The sequence below is a fragment of the Trachypithecus francoisi genome, unplaced genomic scaffold, assembly GCF_009764315.1.
Source record: "Trachypithecus francoisi isolate TF-2019V2 unplaced genomic scaffold, Tfra_2.0 Lachesis_group1, whole genome shotgun sequence".
Lineage (NCBI taxonomy): Eukaryota > Metazoa > Chordata > Mammalia > Primates > Cercopithecidae > Trachypithecus > Trachypithecus francoisi.
Window position 1 is genome coordinate 7749329 of NW_022681454.1, and position 23040 is coordinate 7772368.

General features: G+C 41.3%; 1 protein-coding gene across 1 annotated transcript in view; it reads right to left on the minus strand.

Annotated features, from left to right (window-relative positions):
• STK32B (serine/threonine kinase 32B) overlaps positions 1-23040 on the minus strand; it is a 438704-nt gene that overhangs the window by 333517 nt on the left and 82147 nt on the right. The window contains exon 2 of the mRNA XM_033213721.1: positions 18651-18706. Coding sequence (XP_033069612.1) covers positions 18651-18706 — 56 coding nt within the window. The remainder of the gene's footprint in view (positions 1-18650; positions 18707-23040) is intronic.

Below are 23040 nucleotides of genomic sequence, written 5' to 3' on the forward strand. Positions count from 1 at the left end.
TCAGCGTCAGGAACCTTGTTCAGTTTTTTTTTTTTGCCACATCCTCACACGTAGCTAGAATAAGGCTAGGGCAGAGCAGTGATCCGTGAACATTTACTGTTGAACTCAGTATCCTGCTGTGCATTCCAGCATGCTCCCATTATCTTGGAGACCCAGTACCTTGAAAGATCAAAAAGATTCTAAAAGAATACATTTTTAAGGGGAAAAAAAAAACCCTGATAAGCCAAATGCTTTTGAACATTGAAACTTAAACTTACAAACATATATCTAAAATCGAATCCCTGCTTAATTCCCAAATGGATTTGTTGCAGTCTGAGCACTAAGTTGGTTAGTCTGCTATTAATCAAATCTCTTTTTTTCACACTCTGAATTCACATGCAGCTGTGAGAGCCTGGAATGAGGCTTTCCTCATTCTCATGTGGAATGAGACAAGTAATAATATGCTTGGGTCTGGAAATGATCATCATTGCATAATAAGGCGGTATAGAGTCTGGAATTATCATTGTGCAACTCTTGCTCAAGTTTATCCAGAATCTTCCTTTGAAGGGCATAAAGAGCTATTATCATATAACACTGTGCCACTTTCTGCCATTTTATGTGCAGACTGCCTCCAGCTATCCCATGAATTTTAATTAACTCCATGTTTACTTCACTTGACCCTGCAGCTCTTCAAGCAGAAGGCCCATGTGCCAATCCAACAAGACACTTTTGAAGCACACTCCTCAGAGTCCTCCCAAAGGTATCCTCCTCCTTCCCTCGGAAATAAATACAACCACTGTACAAACACTGTACAAAGGCTGTACAAATACAGCCCTGCTGGCCACACAGTTAACTCAAAGTGGAGCACTTCACCCTGGATGCTCCTGCTGGCTCAGCCGTCAAACAGGTCAAGAGGAGCCGATGGCGAGTGGAGAGTAGGGGCTGGAGGAGGGCGAGTGGAAATAAGAGGAGTGTCTGTGAGAAGTGAATTTGCATGCAGAGGAGTGGGAGAAACTCACCTCTGGGTACTAACCCTGAGTAAATCAATATAAACCATTTGTCAAAATCGTATCTGTTGACTGGTTAATTGTTAAGTTCTTCATTCATTTGTAGTTATTTATTCTATAATATTCATTCATTTATATTATATATGTTATCTGTATCATAGATACATATGTGTGCATATATGCTATATGTGTACGTGTGTGTACACATAGACCACTTTAGTGGTGTATGTATATATGTATATTTATACACATACATACAAGTGTATATATGTGTGTATATACATGTATGTGTATGTATGAATATGTGTACTGTATGTTTTGTGGTGGATCTATATGTATATGTACATATATACTGTTTAGTGGTTGTATATATTATGTAGAGAGGTATGTATGTATATGTATACGCACATGTGTATATATTGCTTAGACACTGTGTATATATGTGAACTGTTTGGTGGATATATTAGTCTGTTCTCACATTGCTATAAAGATACTACCTGAGACTGGGTAATTTATAAAGAAAAGAGGTTTAATTGACTCACAGTTCCATTTGGCCAGGGAGGCCTCAGGAAACTTACAATCATGGCGAAAGACAAAGGGAAGGCAGGCACCTTCTACCTTCTTCACAAGGCAGGAGGAGAAAGAGCAAGGTAGTGCCACACTTTAAAACCAACAGCTCTCATGAGAACTCACTATCATGAGAACAGCATGGGGGAAACCGCCCCCATGACCCAATCACCTCCCACCAGGCCCCTCGCTTGACATGTGGGGATTACAATTCAAGACGAGATTTGGGTGGGGACACAGAGCCAAACTGTATCAGTGGGTATGTCAATACATATATGCATATACATATGTGTGTCTCTATAAACTGACAGGTGTGTATATGTACATATATGTGCGTGTGTGTGTGTGTGCACGCGTGCATATATACTGCTTACCAGGAACTGGGGATAAAACAGGGAACAAGAGGAAACATTGCTGCCCCCAAAGAGCTTATGTTCTGGTGCATGAGACCCATAACCAAGAGGACATCTGAATAAACACATAACAGAATCACAGGTAGTTATAGGTACTATAAAGAAAAGGGGAAGAGAAGGGCAAGGAAACACAGAAGGCTGAGGTGGAGACGAAGAGGGTGGGCATTCTGGGAAGGCGCGGCAGAGTGGACATCTGAGCAGAGCCCTGTATGCTATAAGTGAGCCTTGCAAAGACCTGGGGGAAAGGTGACTGAGGTAGAGAGAAGAGCAAGTGTGAAGGTTCTGAGTTGGAAATAACTCCAGTATGGTCAAGACACTTGAAGGGCTGGAGCAGAATGAGCAGGAAGACAGGGGGGATAGAAAGCAGAGTCAGAAAAACAGGCACAAGCCAGACTGCATGACCTCGTGGGCTGGCATGGAGGGACTGGAGCATATCCCGAGTGGGAGGGAGGCAGCAACCAGGCAAGCTAATTCACGATTTGCACACATCACTGGCTGCTGTCTAGACCGAGACTTGCTGTCCTCTTCTCTCTCTCACCCGAGCACTCCCTAAGCCAGCACTTACTGAGCCTTTACTGCATGTTGGGCACAAAGTGTGGATGGGCATGACCAGGTCCCACCCACCCCCTTGGGAATCTCAGTCACATGGGGATGGCAGATCAGCAGCCTGGAAACCATGCCTGGCATTGCTGTGTGGGAGAGATAGTGAGGATAACACTAGGAGAACCAGACACAGGAAGGGCCTCAGTCTCAGGTCTTCTCCCTGGAATGTTCCTCCATGTGGATACCCAGATCCTTCTAGAACCCACAAGCCAAGTAAAATCCTAGCCATGCTGGCTTCAAAAAGACATGGAAGGCAGCTAGGCACGGTGGCTCATGCCTGTAATCCCAGCACTTTGGGAGGCCGAGGCTGGTGGATCACTTAAGGTCAGGAGTTTGAGACCAGCCTGACCAACATGGTAAAACCCCATCTCTACTAAAAATACAAAATTAACTGGGCCTGGTGGTGCACGCCTGTAATCTCAGCTACTTGGGAGGCTGAGGCAGCAGAATCGCTTGAACCAGGGAGGTAGAGGTGGCAGTGAGCCAAGATTGTGCCATTGCACTCTAGCCTGGGCAACAAGAGCAAAACTCGGTCACAAAAAAATAATAATAAAAGAAGATATGGAAGGCATTTGAAAAAGGCCACCCAGCCATAGATTAGTAGGACTCTCAAATTCCATTATTATTTGTGCTTACTCTTTAATCAATAACATACTGTCTCAATCACTGTAGGTTCACAGTAAATCTTGATATCGGGTAATATACCTCTACAACTTTGATCTTGTTTTACAAAATTGTTTTAGCTCTTCTAGGTCCTTTACTTTCAATAGAAATTTTAGAATCTATTATCGATAACTATAAAAAATCTTCTATGACTTTGATTACAGAATCAAAATCAAATCTGTAAGCATATAAGCTTGTAGAGAATTGCTATCTTAATATTCCAAAGCATAAACATAGTTTTGCATATTGACTTTGTATTCTTCAAGCTTGCTATACTCATATTTTCATTCTAGTAGACATTTTGTAGTTTCTTTGATGTTTTTCAGGTAGGAAAAACATGAGTTTGTGAATAGAGACAGTTCTGTTTATTCACAGTAAATCTGTATGATTTTATTTATTTTCTTATTGTAATAGCTAGGACATTTGTTGATGTGTATAGGTGTGGCAAGAGTCATATCTTTGCCTTGTTTCTACTTTGGAAAAGCATTTAATCTTTCAGCATTATATAAAATGTTTTTGTATGTTTTTGGTAAATGTTTTTTATCAGGTTGAGAGAGTTCCTTCTAGGCCCTACTTTCCTTAGAGCTTTTTTTTTTTTTTTTTTTTCATCAAGGAAGGTTTAATTTTACCAAATTAAAAAAACAAAAACAAACCAAAAGAAAAGAAAAAGGCCATCCACACACCAGGTACCATGCTGAGGGCTGAACATTGCTTGTCCCCTTATTCTCACATAAGAACCTAAAGTCCATTATAATCACTACTTTTCCTCAGAAGACAAAAGGGAGGGTTGCAGGAGCCACATGGTCCAAGTTTCCACGACTGGAAGAAGCATGCTCTGACCCAGAGCCAGACCTCCCCCATCTGGAGGCCTGTACCCTTTCCTCTATGCCCTGTTGCATCCAAAACCAAATGTCTGCCATTGGACACTGATGGATGTTTTACTCCTGACCCCACTGGTTTCCAGCAGATGTGCCTGTGATAGAAGCCAGTTTCAATATCACTTCTGTATCTGAGAGGGACATGTGAAAATAAAATGGGTTGTGCGTGGCGGAGGGGTCCTCTCCAGGCCTCAGATTCATCATCTGTAAAACGAGGATAACAACATCCAGCATACTGGGCTATTAGTGGGATGAGGGAGACAACGGGTCTCCAGTTGCCAGGACCATCATTATTAGTCCCTGATTAATCAGGACTCTTTAGGTGGCAAACACTGGAAGCCCAACATGATCTCACTTGAGTGGAAAAGGATATTAGTTCCGGTAGCTGGTAAGGACAGTGGGTAACTCATGAGAACAGGAAAATGAGAAGGTGGCAGCGCTGCTGTGTCCACCCAGGTCCCTCTTATCACATCCACACACCTCAGGCTTACTGTGACACCTGCAATGACCCTCAAAGAGCAAGCCAAAGGTGCAGGAGAGGCAATGCTGCACCGGCAGCCCTCCACCGTCACTGAATGAAAATTGCGCATCCATGCATTAGCTTCTCATCTGCAGCCACCAGACACACACTCTGCACTGTCTCCTGACATCCTCCATGAAAGTAAGCTCCAGAAGCCCACCGGGGTGAGTGGCTTGATCAAAAACCCTTTACTGACTGCCTTCCTTTCCCTGTCTCACTACTCTCTCGCAAATGTTTCCTGGGATCATCTTCGAGTAAACAGCTTGCACTAAATTCTTTCTCTCAAAATCAACTTCTGGAGGAATCCAGGTAAGGACAGTCATCAGCAGAGCCAGGACCAGGGTGAGGCCAGTGATGTACCCAGGGTGCAAAATTTAAGGAAGCAAGTGCCAAGCCTGCGTTTGCAAAATTTAAGAAAGCAAGGTACATGTTTAACTTACTTGCCCCACCTTAATCCCAACCCTCACCAACAACGCCATCTCTTCACCCACCTCGTATATCTGTTTCTGTTTGCTTTAAGCTTCATTCTTTTCTTCTACAGATAAACCTTCACCTTCACCAACTGCTAAGGACAATGACCAAAAAAAATGCAGACCTGTTTTCTTACAGCACATGATAACTGAGAGCAAGTTTTTCACCTCTGATGCCACAGAAGGTTTCTGAACGGTTGGGCTTGGATCACACACCCACACCTTGGACCAGGCACTATGTCTGGCTGAATATGGTCCACGTGGCTGGCACAGGCACACCACACAGTCAACGTGAATGGGGGACCACAGTGACATGGACAGCGGGTGTTCTCCAAAGGGAAGGAATGTTATTATAATAAGAAAAAGGGATCCAGAAGCATGCTGGAGAGTCAAAAACAGCCACTCCAGTGTACTGTGGTTCTCCATTCCCTTTCCATTTCACAGATGAGAACACTAAGCTGCAGAGAAGTTAATCTGCTTTCCTAGGTACCCACCACTAACACATATCAACATTGGCCTGACTCCAAAATCTAAACCATTTCCACTGGTTATACACAAATTAATCTGGTGTGCCTCAACTGTCCCAGAATTTAGTCATAAAATGGTTATTTAAAATGTGAGTAAATTATTGCTAAAAATCAATGGATTGCCAGCAGTTGTTTACTTTGGTGCTATACTGGGAGGCACAACTTCCCCCAGCATGACAGTAAAATGAGATTTCTGTGAATTCACATGTGTTCTTTCCTGATAACCAAGGCTACTGTCATAGTTTAACAATGAAATGTCTTTCTGGAAAACTCTTAATAAATGCCAGATATCAAAACTGCCAAAGGCAGACGGCAAAGCCAAAATATTCATTCAACATGAGGAGGATGGCTTTCTTCATCTTATGCCAGCCCCCTCCACCTTAACTTGAATGATAGTCATGTAGACTTCACCTGCATTTATTACGAAAGGCAGGGATTATGTAGCATTTTGATCAGAACAAGCTATGATTTATTTCCTTAAAGTAGGCTAACCTCATGCTGAATACTGGACATTTGTGGACATTCTATATGAATGCGCGTGTCATCAAGAAATTGCTACCACCCAAAAGCAACTGAGAAATAGACCTTCTAGAAAGCTTACATTTCTCAAAAGATCCATTCCATTTTCAAGGGATGATGACAGGCTACAGTCAGTTTGAAAATCTTGAGGCCACACGCTAACAGATTTGGTCGTATGTCATGAAGGAGTACAAAAGGTTCAGGAACAAAACTCTCAATGACATGGGGGAAAAGTGGTATGCCTCTTTGCGATGTTAACTGGGTCGTGGATTGAAAAGGAATGCCCCCATTGTCCTGAAGCCATGAATTCTCCACATTAAGATGAGACACTACTCTAAAATATTTTTGTTTTTCTTGCTGTTGTTTAAGTTCAGCCACTGCTCATGAGATTATGGGCAAACCTCCTAACTTCACTGGGCCACAACTCTTTCTGAGAAATCCGAGAGGATCCAAGAGGAGAAATCCAAGAGGAGCCTCAAATGTGGTAAATAACCTCGGACCAAATCTACTGCTGACTCCTAAAGATTACAGACATAGAACAAGCTGAAAGCAGTTCAGTTTAGTAAAAAAAAATGGTCTGAGATTTATGTGCCTGCCCAAGACGCAGAATATGCAATATAAGTCCAACCAAGTTAACTGCTTGTTAAAAATATGTTTTCAAAAAATACGATAGAATTCAAAGTTTCTACCAAATAACACTCACAATATCCAGGATGTAAGACAAAACTACTTGACATATAGAACCAGGAAAATGTCACCCATTCTCAACAGAACAGATAATCAATGGAGGCGAATCTTAAGATGACCCAGATGTTGTAATTAGCAAAAGGACAATAAAGCAGTTGCTATGACTATGCTACATGATATAAAGGGCAATATGACTGAAATAAAGGAAAAGATAGGAAATCTAAACAAAGCAAGGAAAACTATTTTTTAAGTCAGGAGTTCCACCTATGCGTATCACACGTAAACTTCTAAAAGTCAAATTTTAAGGGACTTTTTGAAAGGAGGGAGACAAAAGTGACACATTACATACTGGACAATAACAATTCAAACTTTGATGACTTCTCATTAGAAATTGTGAAAGTTAGATGACAATGAGACAAAATCTTTAAAGTAATGGAAGGAAAAACACCTGTCAACCTAAAAATCTGTATCCAGTAGAAACATTCTTCAAGAAAGAAGTTAATGGGTGCAGCACACCAACATGGCACATGTATACCTATGTAACAAACCTGCATATTGTGCACATGTACCCTAGAATTTAAAGTATAATAATAATAAAAAAAGAAGGTGAAATAAAGAGAATAAATTAAGAGGAGACATGTCCCACATAAAATACTAAAGGAAATTCCTCAGGCTGAATGGAAATGATACCAGAGAGAAACTTAGATTTTCCTTTAAAATATGGATAAATATCAAAAACTATTTTCCTCCTAACTTTTAAAAGCAAAATCTTATACCTAATAACAATATATTCTAGTTATTTCTATTTAATTACACATATATATTTTTAAAGCAAAAACTATAACATTGTATTAGAGACTTAGAATTTAAGAAGCTGCAATACATTTGACACCTATACTATAAGGGCAGACAGGGTGGTAGATGGGCCTCTACGGCTGTAAGGTTTTCACATTTTATGTAAGCTATAAAATATTAACCCTCAACAGACTGTGAAATAAATCAAGAATGTACAGTATAATCCTTTAGAGAAACATTTTAAAAACATAATACTGGAATGTACACTTAAAGTCATTAGATAAATTAAAAGATAGTTTTAAATATTCAACTAATCCACAATACAGCAAAGAAGAAACAGGGACAAGAAAAAAAGAAGAGGTAAGAAGAAAGCAAATAAAACAACAATAGGCCTAAGTCAAACCGTATCAATTATTACAGGAACTGTGCATGAGCTACACAATACAATTAAAAAGCAGAGATTGTCAGAATGGATTTTTTTTTTTTTTTTTTTGAGATGGAGTCTTGCTCTGTCGCCCAGGCTGGAGTGCAGTGGCCGGATCTCAGCTCACTGCAAGTTCCGCCTCCCGGGTTCATGCCATTCTCCTGCCTCAGCCTCCCGAGTAGCTGGGACTACAGGCGCCCGCCACCTCGCCTGGCTAGTTTTTTGTATTTTTAGTAGAGACGGGGTTTCACCGTGTTAGCCAGGATGGTCTCGATCTCCTGACCTCGTGATCCGCTCGTCTCGGCCTCCCAAAGTGCTGGGATTACAGGCTTGAGCCACCGTGCCCGGCCGGAATTTTTTTTTAAAGCAAGACCTAACTATACGCTATCCTCAAGAAATTAATGTTAAATATAAAAACAAAGAATGAAAATAAATGCAGAGAAAAATATATGTCATGGAAACAGTAAGCATAAGTAGGTTAGAATGGCTATATAAATTCATTTGTAAATCCTAACAAACATTTTAAAAAGTAACACCAACTTTACACAAGCATTTCAAGAAAATAAAGAAGAAAAATATCTGAACTCAATAAGCATAAGTAGTGATCATAGTAGTAATCATAAGTAGATTAGAATGGGTACTCTCATCTCAAAATAAGTTTCAAAATAAAGAGTACCAGAAGAAAAAGAGAAGGATATTTTATAATAATAGGGACAGTTCATCATAAGGAAATAATCATAAATATGTATGCCTCTAACAACATATCTCAAAGTATAATAAGCAAACATTGACAGAATTAAAAGAAGAAGAAATAATTCCACAACCTTAGTTGGATATTTCACGTAACCACCCAGAAATTAATAAAACTAGATTTTAAAAATCAGCAATGACATGGAAGCTCTGAATAATATTAACCCCTTTGACTGGATTAATATCTACTGAATCTTACACCTAACAACTTTTAAATACACATTCTTTTTAAGTGGGCATAGTGTGTTTACGAAGGTAGATCATAAGCTGGGCATAAAATGAGTCTCAATTAATATAAATGAATTGAAATTGTAGAGTATGTTCTTGGACCACAGTGAAAAATATTAGAACCAGTAACAATAAAAAGCTTCGAGGAAGACCAAATATTTGGAAGTTAAACAACACATAACTAAATAATTCATGGGTCAAAGAAGCAATCACAAGGGGAATTAGAAAATATTAACTAAATAATAATCAAAATACAATATATCAAATTTGGGGGTGTAACTAAAGCAGTCCTTAGAGGAAAATTTATAGCTTAAAATGCTTATATTAGAATAAAATGTCTAAAATCAATTACCTAAGGTTCTATCTTGAAGAGTTAAGATTATAAACTGAACAAGAAAATAAGAGGAAGAAGGCAAACTGCTAATATCAGAAATGAAAGGAGTTACAACCACAGACACTACAACAATTAAGATCCTATGAGAACATCATGAATTACTTTGTGCCAACAAATTTGCCAACATAGAGAAAATTAATTTCTTGAAAAATATAACTTACCAAAAGTTAGATATGAAAAAACACAACATCTGAGTGCCTTATATCTACTAAAGAAGGTAATTTTGTAGTCAAAAGCCTTACTAGAAAGAAAACTCTATATACCCAGATAATTTCATTTGTAAATCCTACCAAACATTTAAAGAAGTAACACCAACTTTACACAAGTGCTTTCAGAAAATAGAAAAGGAAAATGACCGAACTCATCTTAGAGACTACTATAACCCTGAAGACAAATTTGATGAAGATACTACAAAAAAAAGCAGACTCATATTCCTTATGAATGTAGATGTAAAATTCTCTAATAAGATACTAGCAAATCAAATTCAACAATACATAAAAAGAATAAGGTATCATAGTCAAGTAGGATTTATCTCAGTAATATATAGTTGGTTTAAAATTTGGAAATCAATCAATGTAATTTAGCATAATAACAAAATATGGAGAAAAAAATATGCTCATTTCAATCGATGTAGAAAAAGTATTTGATAGAATTCAACAACAAGACATGATAAACGCTTCCAGAAAACTACAACTAAAAAGAGTTGCTCAATTTGATAAAGAGCATCTCTGAAAAACTTAGAAATAAACATGTTCTTAATGGTGAAAGACTGAACACTTTTTGCCCTAAACTTAAGAACAAAACAATGATGCTTGCTCCCATCACTTCTCCTCAATATTGTACTGAAGGTTTTAGCTACTGCAATAAAGATTTAAAAAGCATAAGTAAAGGGGAAAATATGTAAACCTTCTTTTATTACCAAATGGAATGCTTGTTGACATAGAAAATCTCCAAAACACTGTAAAACAACTATCACAACTAATTATTTAATTAGCAAGGTCTCAGGGCATGAGATTACGATACAAAAATTTTATTGTATTTTTCCATCTAGTAGTAAACAATTAAAAACAATTTCATTACAATAGTGTCTGCCCCGTGTTCCCCCCCAAAATCTTCATGAACTATTTGGGAAAAACACTACTGCAAAAAAGGGCAAAACCTCTACCCTAAAAATGACAAAACATCACTAAAATAGAATTTTAAATACCTAATAAAAATAGAGATAAACAGAAATAAAGAGATATACCATGTCCATGGATTAGAAGACTCCCTACTCTTAAGATATAATTATTTCCAAATTGATATACAGATTTAATGTACCAATTTAATTCCACAGTTTTTTTGTAGAATTGATAAGCAACTCCCAAATTTGTATGAAAATCAATGATCTAGAATATCCAAAACAATCTTGAAAAAGAATAAATGTGGAGGACTTATACTACTTGATTTTAAGACACACCAGAAACCTGCAGTAATTAAGACAGGCTAGTACCTGCATAAAGATCAACAAGTAGGTCAAATGAACAAAATTGAGAGTACAGAAGAAGACATACAAATCATCTAATTTTTTCATATGAAACCCAAAGCTATCTGTGATGGTTAATATTAAATGTCAACTTGATTGGATTGAAGGATGCAAAGTACTGGTTCTGGATGTATCTGGGTATGTCTGTGAGGGTGTTGCCATAAGAGACCGACATTTGAGTCAGTGGACTGGGAGAGGAAGACCCCCCTCAGGAAGACCCACCTGCAGCATGGGTGGGCACCATCCAATCGGCTGCCAGTTCAGCTAGAAAAAGCAGGCAGAAGAAGGTGCAAGAAACTGACTTGCTGAGTCTTCCAGCCTTCATCTTCCTCCTGTGCTGGATATGCTTTCTGTCCTACAACATCAGACTTCAAATTCTTCGGTTTTTGGATTCTTGGACTTACACCAGTGGTTTGCCAGGGGCTCCCAGGCTTTCAGTCACAGACTGAAGGCTGCATTGTCATTTTCCCTAGTTTTGAGGTTTTGGGACTTGAACTGAGCCACTATTGTCTTCCTTGCTCCTTAACTTTCAGATGGCCTATCGTGGGGCTTCACCTTGTGATCATGGGATGCAATTCTCCTTAATAAACTCCCCTTCATATATACATATATCCTATTAGTTCTGTCCCTCTAGAGAATCCTAGTACACAATCCAATAAACAAAAGAAATCCTTTTCAAGAAATTGACGTCCACACTGGGGGGGGGGGGGGAAACAACTTTGATCCTACCTCACACCACATAAAAAAACAAATCAAAATGAATTATAGAATTAAATTTATAAGCTAAAACTATAAAACTTTTAGAAAGTAAACATAGAAAAATATCTTTGTGAATTGAATATGTTTTGGTGAGCCAGGTTTTCTTATATAAATTGCATAAAACAATGACCCTAAAAGCAAAAACACTCCACAAATTAGATTTTATCAAAATGGAAAACCTTCACGTATCAAAACACACCACTAATAAAATTAATAGGTAAACCAGTCTTGTTGAAAATAGTCTCATATCTGACAGAAGACTAGCATCCAGATATGTATCCCGCAATTAAATAATAAGACAACCCATTTTTTAAAAAATAGCAAAAAGTTTTGAACAGGTACTTTAAAAAATTTCTGTAATTGGCCATTAAGATATATAATTGGCCATTAAGCATATGAAAAAATGCTTATTGTCATAAGTCATCAGGGAAATGTAAGTTAAAATCACATTGAGATACTACAAAACACTCATCAGAATAGCTAAAGTTAAAATATTGATAGTATCATATGTTGGCAAGGATATGAAACAATGGAACTCTTTGTAGCAGAATAAAATGGTACAGACACATTGGAAAATCTTTTGGCATTTTTGTATAAAATTAAATACACATCTATCCTATGTCCCAGAAATTCCAATCCTAGACATTTACCCCAAGGAAATAAAATCATATGTCCACAAAAAGATTTCTATACAAATTTTCATAGTAATTTTTTGCAAAAGAGTCAAAACTGGAAACAGTCCTGCAGTCTATCATGATGAAAATGGATTAACCAACTGTGATATATTAATGGGATTGAATACTATTCCTCAATAAGGGCAAAATACTGATACAAAGCAACACAAATGAATCTCAAAAACATTATGCTGAAAAAAATTATATAAAATGTAAAACATTATGAAGCTTTAAACAAAAGACTAAATATTGTATGATCCCATTTTATACTAAATTTTAAAACAGGCAACTCTAATCTGTAATGGATGGAGTAGCTGAGTTTGGGATAGGTTTTGACTGTAAAGGGTCAAGAGGGGACTTTTGGAGGTGATATTCTATATTTTGGTATGGGTTTAGGTTACTCAGATGCATGCATTTCTCAAAAGTCAACAAATGTAAGTTTAAGATGTGTGCATTCTGTTGTATGTACATTTTACAACAAAAGAAAAACTATAGGTAAATATGCTGAAATATTTAAGGCGAAGTGTACAAATATTTGCAATTTACTATTAAATGCATCAAAAAATAAGATGGATTGATGTGTGGGTAGAAGGATAGGTATTTCATAAAATAAGTTTGGTAGAATGTTAATTGGGAATGTAGGTGGAAGACATTGGTGCTTACTGTAAAATTCTTTCACCTTCACTGTGGGTTTGCACATTTTCATACTAAAATGACGGGAAAAAATCATATGGGTATCCAGTCAATCCTGCCCTTGACAGCAAGGGCATCACAGCTTTTGAAGTTTGAATTAGGCATTCTCCACTCCATCCCTGTACACCCATAAACCATAAGCGTTCCTCCCCTACCATGCTTTTCAGAGTGGACTATAGTTAACTGTTTATTTCTCTGCCTCCTGCATGTATCTGAGAGACCTTCAAAGGCAGGCATCATATCTGGTTCATTTTTGTAACCTCAGTACCTAGAATAGGGCCCAGAGCAAATTGGTCCTCCGTATGTTGGATGGATGGATGGATGGACGGATGAGTGAATGAGTGAATTAACACATGAACCTAAGTTGCCTGATTTTATATCAACTCCACACAAACTTCCAACAACCAGAAAAGACACAGACTTAGAGAAAATACAAAGGCAATGTCAGTACTAAGCCCAGAGCTGTAGAGTTTCTAAGAAGAATGAGTATCATGCAAGATCATGAGTCTTATTAGGCCTTATCCCACCGTTTATCAGCAGTGACATATGTCACATGGTGAGATATTCTGGGAACTTAAGTATACACAACAGCTCTGCCTGTCCCAGTACCATATTTGTGTCCAGACAAGTGCCCCTCCAAGCAAGAACTCTTCACGCCACAAACAGCCAAAAAGCACAGTTAGTCTCCCTTCCTCACTCGCTGCTGCGTAGGGGAAAAAGAGCCTTAAGCAACAAGAGAATCAATATTTATTGAATATCAGGTTGGATTCTGTGCTAGGCATTCTACTATACCATCTCATTAACCTCTCACAACAGCCCTATATAGAAGACACCAATATGCCTATTTTACACATGAAGACACAGAGGCTCAAAGTGCGTGCAAGAATGGCATTTGAATCCTTGTTTGTCTAGTTTTCAAACTGCCTGCTCCCTGTGCTATGCCACACTGCCTTGCACTCTCATAAACACTTGCTGAGGTGACTTCCCAGTGGTGGTAACCATCCCAAGGGAAATTTGTGTCTGCCCAAGATATTATGTAAGAATGAGCTACTCCTTATAAACACTGACTAACCGATCACTCCTCTGGAAACCACTCTAAAGTAGAGGCCTAATTCCAGCCGGGTCAAGGGAGTAGGTGGAGGTACAGATGGCGAACTTGCTTCAAGAGGGAAAATGTCATTGACATCACAACATCCTGGCTGGTGGAGGCTGGAGTGGACATTCAAAATACAAGTTATTCACTGGAGACACATTTTTAGACGGGTGCTAATGGAGGAAGAAGCCAGTATGAAGGATGGAAGGTCAGACAGAAGTAAGGGGAAGCTTTGCTAAGATCCACCTTCTGGAGAACAAGAAGGCAGTGGGAGCACCTGGGTCCCCCTTTGGGAGGGCAGCAGGGACCACTGGGCAGCCTCAGGGCCCTGGAGTTCTAGGGATTCTGGGAGCTTGGTCCTGACTTTGCCTGGCACTTCCTTCCACTTAGGAAGTGCAAGTAAGAAAGGAAACAGGAGACCTAGAGTCCGGGTCCTCATGCTGGCCAGTTTGGAGGCAGGGAATTCTTTTTTTTTTTTTTTTTGAGACAGAGTCTCACTCTGTTGCCCAGCATGGAGTGCAGTGGTGTGATCTCGGCTCACTGCAAGCTCCGCCTCCTGGGTTCACACCATTCTCCTGCCTCAACCTCCCGAGTAGCTGGGAATACAGGCGCCCCCGCCCCCCACCACACCCGGCCTTTTTTTTTTTTTTTTTGTATTTTTAGTAGAGACAGGGTTTCACCATGATAGCCAGGACGGTCTCGATCTCCTGACCTCGTGATCCGCCCACCTCAGCCTCCCAAAGTGCTGGGATTACAGGCGTGAGCCACTGTGCCTGGCCGGAGGCAGGTAATTCTCAGGGATAGTGTGAGTGCCAAGCAGACAGGAGAGTAGGCTGGGAGCAAGTGCCTATGGGAACATAGTGGAGGCAGGAAGAAGGGCTGTGAGGTGTGTCTGTGAACTGGTCCTGAGATTGGTTTATCAGTCTGCAGGACTACGTGGCTCCTCTCACCATACAAGGGAAACTTCAACTCTTCACCATACAATCCAGGCCTGGAGAACTGAACATCCTCCCTTCCTGACCCATGAGGAAGTGTGAGAAGGAGGAAGTGAGGGGCTGGTGTGATGCATGGGCTCCAGAATAAAAGCAGGCATGGGAAGCTCACCAGGATCCAAAGAGGCACCCGTCAGATATACAACACGATTTCTGAGTGTCAAAAGCACCAAGTAGACAAGAGGTTTAAACTCGCATGAAACAGTTTGCTGTACATGTGAACTCTTTTCTCTTTGGCTCTTTCTAGAATTCTCCTTCTCCCTACCTGAGCTGGAGCCTGCACATGCTCTTGTTGTCCCACTATCGTGCCATGTGTCAGTCAGGGTTCTCCAGAATACAGAATCAACAGAATATGGATGGACAGACAGACAGACAAAGACAGATTTATTTTAAAGAACTGGTTCACACAGTTGCAGGGGCTTGCAAATCTGACTTCTGACTTTTACGGGGCATGCTGGCAGGCTGGAAATTCAGAAAAAAGCTGACATTGCAACTCCCGGCCGATGGCCACCAGGAGGCATAATTCCTCCTTCATCAAGGGAAGTCACCCTTTCTCTCCTAAGGTCTTCAACTGGTTGGATGAGGCCCATCCACATTGTGGAGAGTCAACTTCTTTACTTAAGTCTACTGATTTAAATGTTAATCTCATCTAAAAAAATACCTTCGCAGTGACATCTAGAGTGAGGTTTGAGCAAACATCTGGGCACCATGGCCTAGCCAAGTTGATACATAAAATTAACCATCATATACTGTATCATAATTTACTGTTTTTTATGTCTGATTTTTAAACAAGATTTCTGCCCTCAGCAAGTTCCAAGTCTTACCAGGAAAACAGAGTCTAATGCAGCACATGGCCCCTTCGGTGGCCCAGTGAATGTCTGTTAAATCATCCAGTGACCCAATTCACCTGACAACATGAATGACCAACACTGTTAAATGTGCACGTAGAGGAACTCAGGAATGAGATTCTGAAAAGGCAGGAAGCTCTGTGGTGCCTCCGTGTGCCTACGGTGAAGTCCGGATTGTGTGGAAAAGACAAATTAAAGTTGCAGAACTCGGCACAACTCAATACCATTCTGGTTAGTGAATTAATCCCAAATGTGTCATGTTTAGAAAGACTTCTGTAAGAAGGTCCACAGAAGCAAAAGAGAAGCAGAAATCATCAGAAAATACTCCCCATGGAAGAAGAGATTTTTCCCAGGAGTAGAGTTGACCATTGAACATACTGGTCCATACAACTGTCTACCCCATCAAACGATGAGTTTCTGGTCAGTCGGGACCACATCTTATTCAACTTTGCTCCCCAAGCAGCGGGCACAAGGAGAGTTAGTATATCAGACATCCCCAAGGGCACTTTTCTGTGCCCACCCAAACTATCCTCCTGCCCTTCTCTACTGGAAGGGCTCGTCTCCCAGCTACAGGCTGAAAATGAAAGATGCTTCCCTCAGTAGCAAGCGGTGGTCATGTGACCAATTACAGCCAACGAAACAAGGGTTGGCTGGGAGGTTTCCAGGAGGGAAGTCCTTCTCTAACAAAGTCGCACAAGTGAGGAGCAGTTGTGTGAAGATGTGATGCACAGAACTCGGCAACCTCTAAACCATTAGATAGGAAACCTGAGGAGAAAATCTCATCCCACTGAGGAAGGTGGAGGGCGTGGAAGAAAAGTGTCCAGACCTGTGATGACATCAGACAGCCTCTGAGCTACTGCAGAGACCCCCTACCTATTGACCACTTGATTTGGTGACACTTTCAAAATATATCCAAAATCTGACTCTTTCTCACCACCCCCAGCACCGCCACATGCCCCAGGCCACCACCTCCTCTCCCCACAGGGCTCCCTGCTGCTGCTGTGGCCACTCCCAGGCTATTCTCCACAAGGCAGCCAAAGTGAACTTCTATGAACTTCTACAAACAGATCATGCAACTCCTCCCCCAGAACCCCCCAAGCCTTCTCTTCTCACTCCGTGAAATGACCAAAGCCTTTACCACATGGATGAAGTCCTCTAAGACCTGGGCCTTGCCAACTTCACTGACCTTACCTTGTACCACTCCCATTGCCTGGAAACCCCTCAAAGACACAGAGCACACTCCCTTCCACGGAATGTGCACTTGAGGTTCCCTCTGCCTGGAACTTGCCTGTCTTCCTCCTTCACTTCCTTCAGGGCTCTGCTCACATGTCATCTTATTATCAAGGATGTCCCTGACATCCTATATGAGAGCACTGTCCTGTAGAACCGTCTATGACATGGAAATGCTCTATAACCTGAGCTTCCAATACAGTAACCACTGGCTACACGTGGCTACTGAGCATTTAAAATGCAGTTAGTGTGCTGTGAACTGAATTATCATTTTACTTAATGTTAATTAATTTAAATGTAAATATCCACATGTGGTTAGTGGCCACCCTAATGATAGCTCGGCTCTACAAAACAGCAACTTCTCCCTGCCTCTCTCCTATAACTCCGTATTCCCCTTACCTTACTGTATTTTAATGTACTTATCATTATCTAATGTACCATAAAGGTATACGATTATCTGTTTCTCATCTCTCTCATTTTTTTAAATGTAAGCCCTAGAAGAAAAGACACTTGGGTCTGTTTTGGTTACTACTGATCAAGAGAGTCTAAAATAGTGCCTGGTACAGGGTTTGCACTCAATTAGTATGCATGGATTGGATTAATAGAAGTAGGGAAGGAGGGAGGGAAGTTGTCTGGGTCTATCTAACCTCTTAGGTCACATGCCTCAGTTTAGCTCTATGAGTTTTAAATAGTCTAATCAAGAGTGTGGGTTGCTGAAATAGGAGGTCCCTGGTCAGCCTTCAGTTCAAATCCCAGTTTTGATACTTCCTGCCTATGTGGCCAAGGGTAACCTGCTCCATCTTTCTGAGTTATAGAGACTACGTTTTACATCTAAGCCTTTCCATCTGTAAAATGGAAATAACAACAGCTATGAAAAAACATAACAGAATATCTGGCATTCAAAAGGTACTCAAAGCAATTATTGCCAAAAAAGTTTCTGAGTATGTGGGAACAGACTGGGGCTTGATTGGGGGAGCATTTTTGTTTTCTAAAAACTCCTGCCATCTTATCCTAGTCTTCTATACCCTTTCAAAAAAACTAGCCAAAGATCACAAATATGAACTTTCCAAAACAACAAATGTCTATGTTGCTGGAAAGAGCTGCCTCTGTGATGTTTATGGGCTTTTTTCAACTTTCCTCATTTAGATTCTCAAGGAACAAATGGCATTGGCAATCTTGAAATAATTACCACTGTAATTCACCTAAACCAGGGCTGTTGTGGTAATTTAATTTTCAGAAAAAAATTAGACCAGATCCAAAGGAAACTATTCAGACTTCCTTTCACATTTCAAATTTGTCAAGTCGAAATCTTACTGCCAAACAGAACATTCCCAGTGCCCAGCAACCAACACACAGACACACAAATATACACACACACTGAAGCCCAGGGGTCTAGACATTTATATTCTTACCTTTCCAAAACTCCCTTTACCAATGGCCCGCAGAATCTGAAAATGGTCAAAGTTGACTGCAAAAGAAAACAAAAAAGGAAACAAGTCAGATTTGCTAAACCTGGTATTGCTCCTTGAATATCCTTACCTATGTACCTACCCACCTATTCCAAAGGCTCCTGGGTCAGGTGCGCTATACTTGCCAGAGCAGCTGTCCACCCTTGAAGGGATCCACAAGGGAATTTGCAGCACATTCCATTTTTTCCCCAGCACATATTGTCCATCTGAAGCCTTCCCTTCACACCACACTTCTTGATGGGGCTCTGCAGTCTTGCTGCTTCAGTCTCCACCCCACTTCTGCCTGGCTTCTACATGCTTCCCTACACCGAGACAGGTCAACAATGTATGGCCTTGCTAGTAAATCCCATGGACATCCTCCCCTCCTTTGACTTGTCCACTCTCTCAATTATCCCTTTCATGCTTCACTTTCTTCTGCACACTCAGCCCTGTCCTCCCAGGCATTAAATACTAGAGTCTGTCAAGTTTTTGTCCTACAACCATTCTCTTGTCATGGGCTCCAAAGGCCGCAATGACCATCTAATTGACAGTGGCTCTCCAAGGTGTCTCTAGCCTTGACTGTATGTGTCAATGCCTGCCCACAGGTCCTCACGGAGGTTCCAAAGCCACCATGAACTCAACAGATCCAAAGCAGAATGCAGGATGAGTGGTCTCAACATTCACGGGCACTATATGTGCAAAACCTGGGACTCATCCTTGACTCCTTTCTCCCCTTACCCCATGTCCGATCTTTCATCAGGTAGCTCCATGTTCTCTCTGCACAGTATCTCACACCTGTCCAGCCCTACGGCCACTTTTCTGGTTTAACCCACCATCTTCTGTCTCCTGGACCACTATGGTGGCCTCCCAATATCCTCACCTGACTCTTCCACTCAGGGAAATGTGTGAGGAGCTGAGTGATCTTGCTTGTCCTCTGCTTCCTCCCCTCCGATGTCCCCTCCATTGCTCTCAGTGGAAAAAGGAAATCCTTCCCCAGGGCTGCAGGGCTCCAGCTGCTTCTCCTGCCTCCCCTCCCTGCTCACTCCCATCACCTACTAAATGCCAGACATGTGACAACAGCCACTCCCAGGGCTCGAGTGCTCTCCTCCTTGCCCTACCCTTGTTCTCTCTGCATCCCCAGAAGGCTGCCCTCACCCTCCAGACTAGGTCTGGCTCCCGACGATACATTTCATGGCACTGTGGAACTTTCCCCAAAATACATCACTTTGTATAATTTTACCTTTGTATATTTCATTAAGTTCACTTTTCCCTACTAGACTCTAAGCTCCCTGAGTTCAAGGACCATGTTTATTTTTTTCTATTGTACCCTTAGCGCTCAGCACAGTGTTTAGTACACAGTTAGTGTTCAATAAATATTCATTAACAGAAGGAATGATTGAATGAACTAATCTCCATATTCATAGTGCCAAACACAACTCCTGGTACATAATAAGTGTTCGGTAAATATTTTTGAATTAGATTGAATTACAGCCAGTTTCCAATAACTGAAAAGACATGTTATTTACAAAAAAAAAAAAAAAAAAGTGAAGTGAATTGATTAGTTCACCACATAATGGAAGCAAGGATGTGAGGAAGTAAATGAATACAATTAGTTCCTTGTATATTAAACTTATGCAATGGAGGATAATTATGTTGAGTTGTGTCCCTGCCAAGCCAAAGTCAGAATCCAGCATGTGGTCGAATGCCTAACGTGCTTAGAATAGAGAGACGGAGTTAATGGTTAATTTACTAAAACTTTGGTTCTTTGACTTAGATTTATTTCCTTTCAGGATAACTTGCCAAGAAAGAGATTCCATATTTTCACCTCTTACTCATTTACCAAAGGTCAGAGAAGAGGAAAAAAAAGCAATGAGCTTGCACTGCAGCTTGTTATGTAACCAGCAGCATGCTGGGAAATGCAGATGTCCTATCGAGAAGCTCCTGAGGTCCTCACGGGGCAGGTACCACTGTCGGGTCCTCAAATCAGCAATGAACATCATGGGTTCCCTGAAGGCACCATGCTGCAGCACACTGCCATATCTTCATGCTGCTGTTTCCCTTGCCTGCAAGATCATGAACCAACACCCCTTATTTTGGGGAAAACTTTTCACTGGCCTTTGACATGCAGCTCATGCGCTTGCTCTCTTGGGAAGCTTTTCCCCACGATTTTTTTCTTTAGAGGTAACTCTGAACCTTCTGTAGACATCTAATAGTTTGGGAGAACATTCCCTGGAGTCCGACTGCTCAGGTCCACAACACAGCTCTACTCAGTCAGTGTGTCCTTAGACGCATCATCTAACCTCTGTGTGCCTCAGTTATCTCATTTGTAAAATAGGGAAAATGGGGCCTACCTTCCATAAAGAGCTCAGAATCATGCCTGGCATACCACAACCTTTCAAAAAGTGCTAGCTCTGTGTTAGGGGGTGAGGAGTAATCCCCGCCCTCTTTTCTGGTTTCTTGCAGTTGGGATATTGCCCCACACATCCGTGGTCTCTTCTCCCATCCAAGGTGGTGCAAGTTATCCGAGTGGTGAATTGGAAAAGGAATGGCACCAGCATATTGATGTTCACGGTGCCCTCTCTGTGGAGTCTGTCTGACTTTAGGGAGCGGTCTCTCTTCTGCTCCTCCTTGCCAGAAGCTTTTCAGGACCAGCTGCCATGTGGAGAGGTCTGTGGGGTACAGATTCAGCACTGGCCAGGTGGGAAAGTCCAGCCAATTCTGGGCTTCAGCATTAGGGAGCGCATGATTACTGCCTCCCTTACGTTCCTTGGCTGCAGCTTTATTGCTGTAGAGGTGAGAGTTGGTTCTCTATCAACCTCCTCCTCTGTCTTGTCTCCTAACTGGAGGGAGGTGTTAATTACTGAGCAAATGGTCAAACGCCAAAGGCCATTATTACTTTAGTAATTAGTGTTATAACATTGTAAATATTCCCATTCACCCATGTCATCCATATCCCCTACAAAATTGTGGGCTCCTTTGGGGAAACTAACAATGTATGGGGCAAAAAAGGCACTGAATGAATGCTCGTCTGCTTATTGGACTAGATTGGTTCTAGATGACTTTGAGCACACAGCCTGTGGTTCCTACTTATTTGGCATCTCCCCGGAGTGTACTACACTGATACTTACATAATAGTGCCTAAAAGACACTTTGAATAAGTGGAAAGTTAACACTTGGTTGATAAACAGATTAAAACGGCTTCAGTCAATGAAAATGCCAAGCCAGTAATGGGTCCTAGAATCGCACTGTCACGTGAGGTTGCTTGTTCAGAGCAGGAAGAATTGGCTGGGGGTGTGAGAGGGTTGAAGAATGGTTTCTTTGGGTGACCATCTTATCCTGATTTCCTTGGAATCTTCCTGGTTTTAGCACGGGAAGTTCTGTATCCTTGAAAACGACCCAGTCTGGGGAAAACCAGTTTGGCACCCTTGGGTTTCTTATCATGAACCTATTCCATCTGAGGAATCCACAAGCACTGCTTGGGCTGGCAGAGTGACTGGACTGAAGGTGAAGTACATTCTTGAAAAGTGGTGTCTCACCACCAGACTCAGAGAGAATTGCCAAGGGTGACACCACTAAAAGTGTACCACTAGGATAGAAACGGGCAACACATTGCTGCAAAGGCAAAGACAAGGAGTGTCAGTGTCCTTGCCAAAAAACACAAGGACAGTGGCACCTGCCTTGCCAGGCATCATGAAGAAAATGGAACAACACACTGGGGGCGTTATTTGCTCAGCCAGGCTCCATTCTCCCTTCTTTCTTGACAACAAAACCCCAGCTCTCCTTAGGGATCACTGTGGCCAGCCCCAGGCAATGAATGAAAAGCTGCCCATCCCCAATAAAGTCATAATTGATCAAATCCAGTGGCATTTTCAGAATCACCTGGAACCTTGTTAAGAGATCAGTGGGTACCACCTCCTGAATTCAGCTCCTGAATTTCTAGGAAGGCATTAGAGAATCTGCATTTCTAAGAAGTTTCTAGGTGGCACTGATGGTTCTGGGGCTGCACTTTGGGAACTACCGATCTAATTAATCTGGACAATTGCGTTCCCCACTTTTCCAGCCACGGTGCAGCCAGCAGTGACCCTGTGATCCAGATCTAATCAATGAGATCTAATCAATGAGATGGAGACATTTTTGGGAAAGTATTTTTTGTGTATGTGACAAAAGGGGCACACTGCGCTGGAGCAGCCCTTCCACCCTCCCGCTTCTTCCTGCCTTCAATGTGGACGTGGTATCTGGAGCTGCAACAGCCATCTTGTGACTATAAAGCCAAAAACATGAGCCAAAGACCAAGACAGATGCAGGGAAGCCACTCCTCCTTGTGAGCCTCTGAACACATGCCAGCAACCACTTA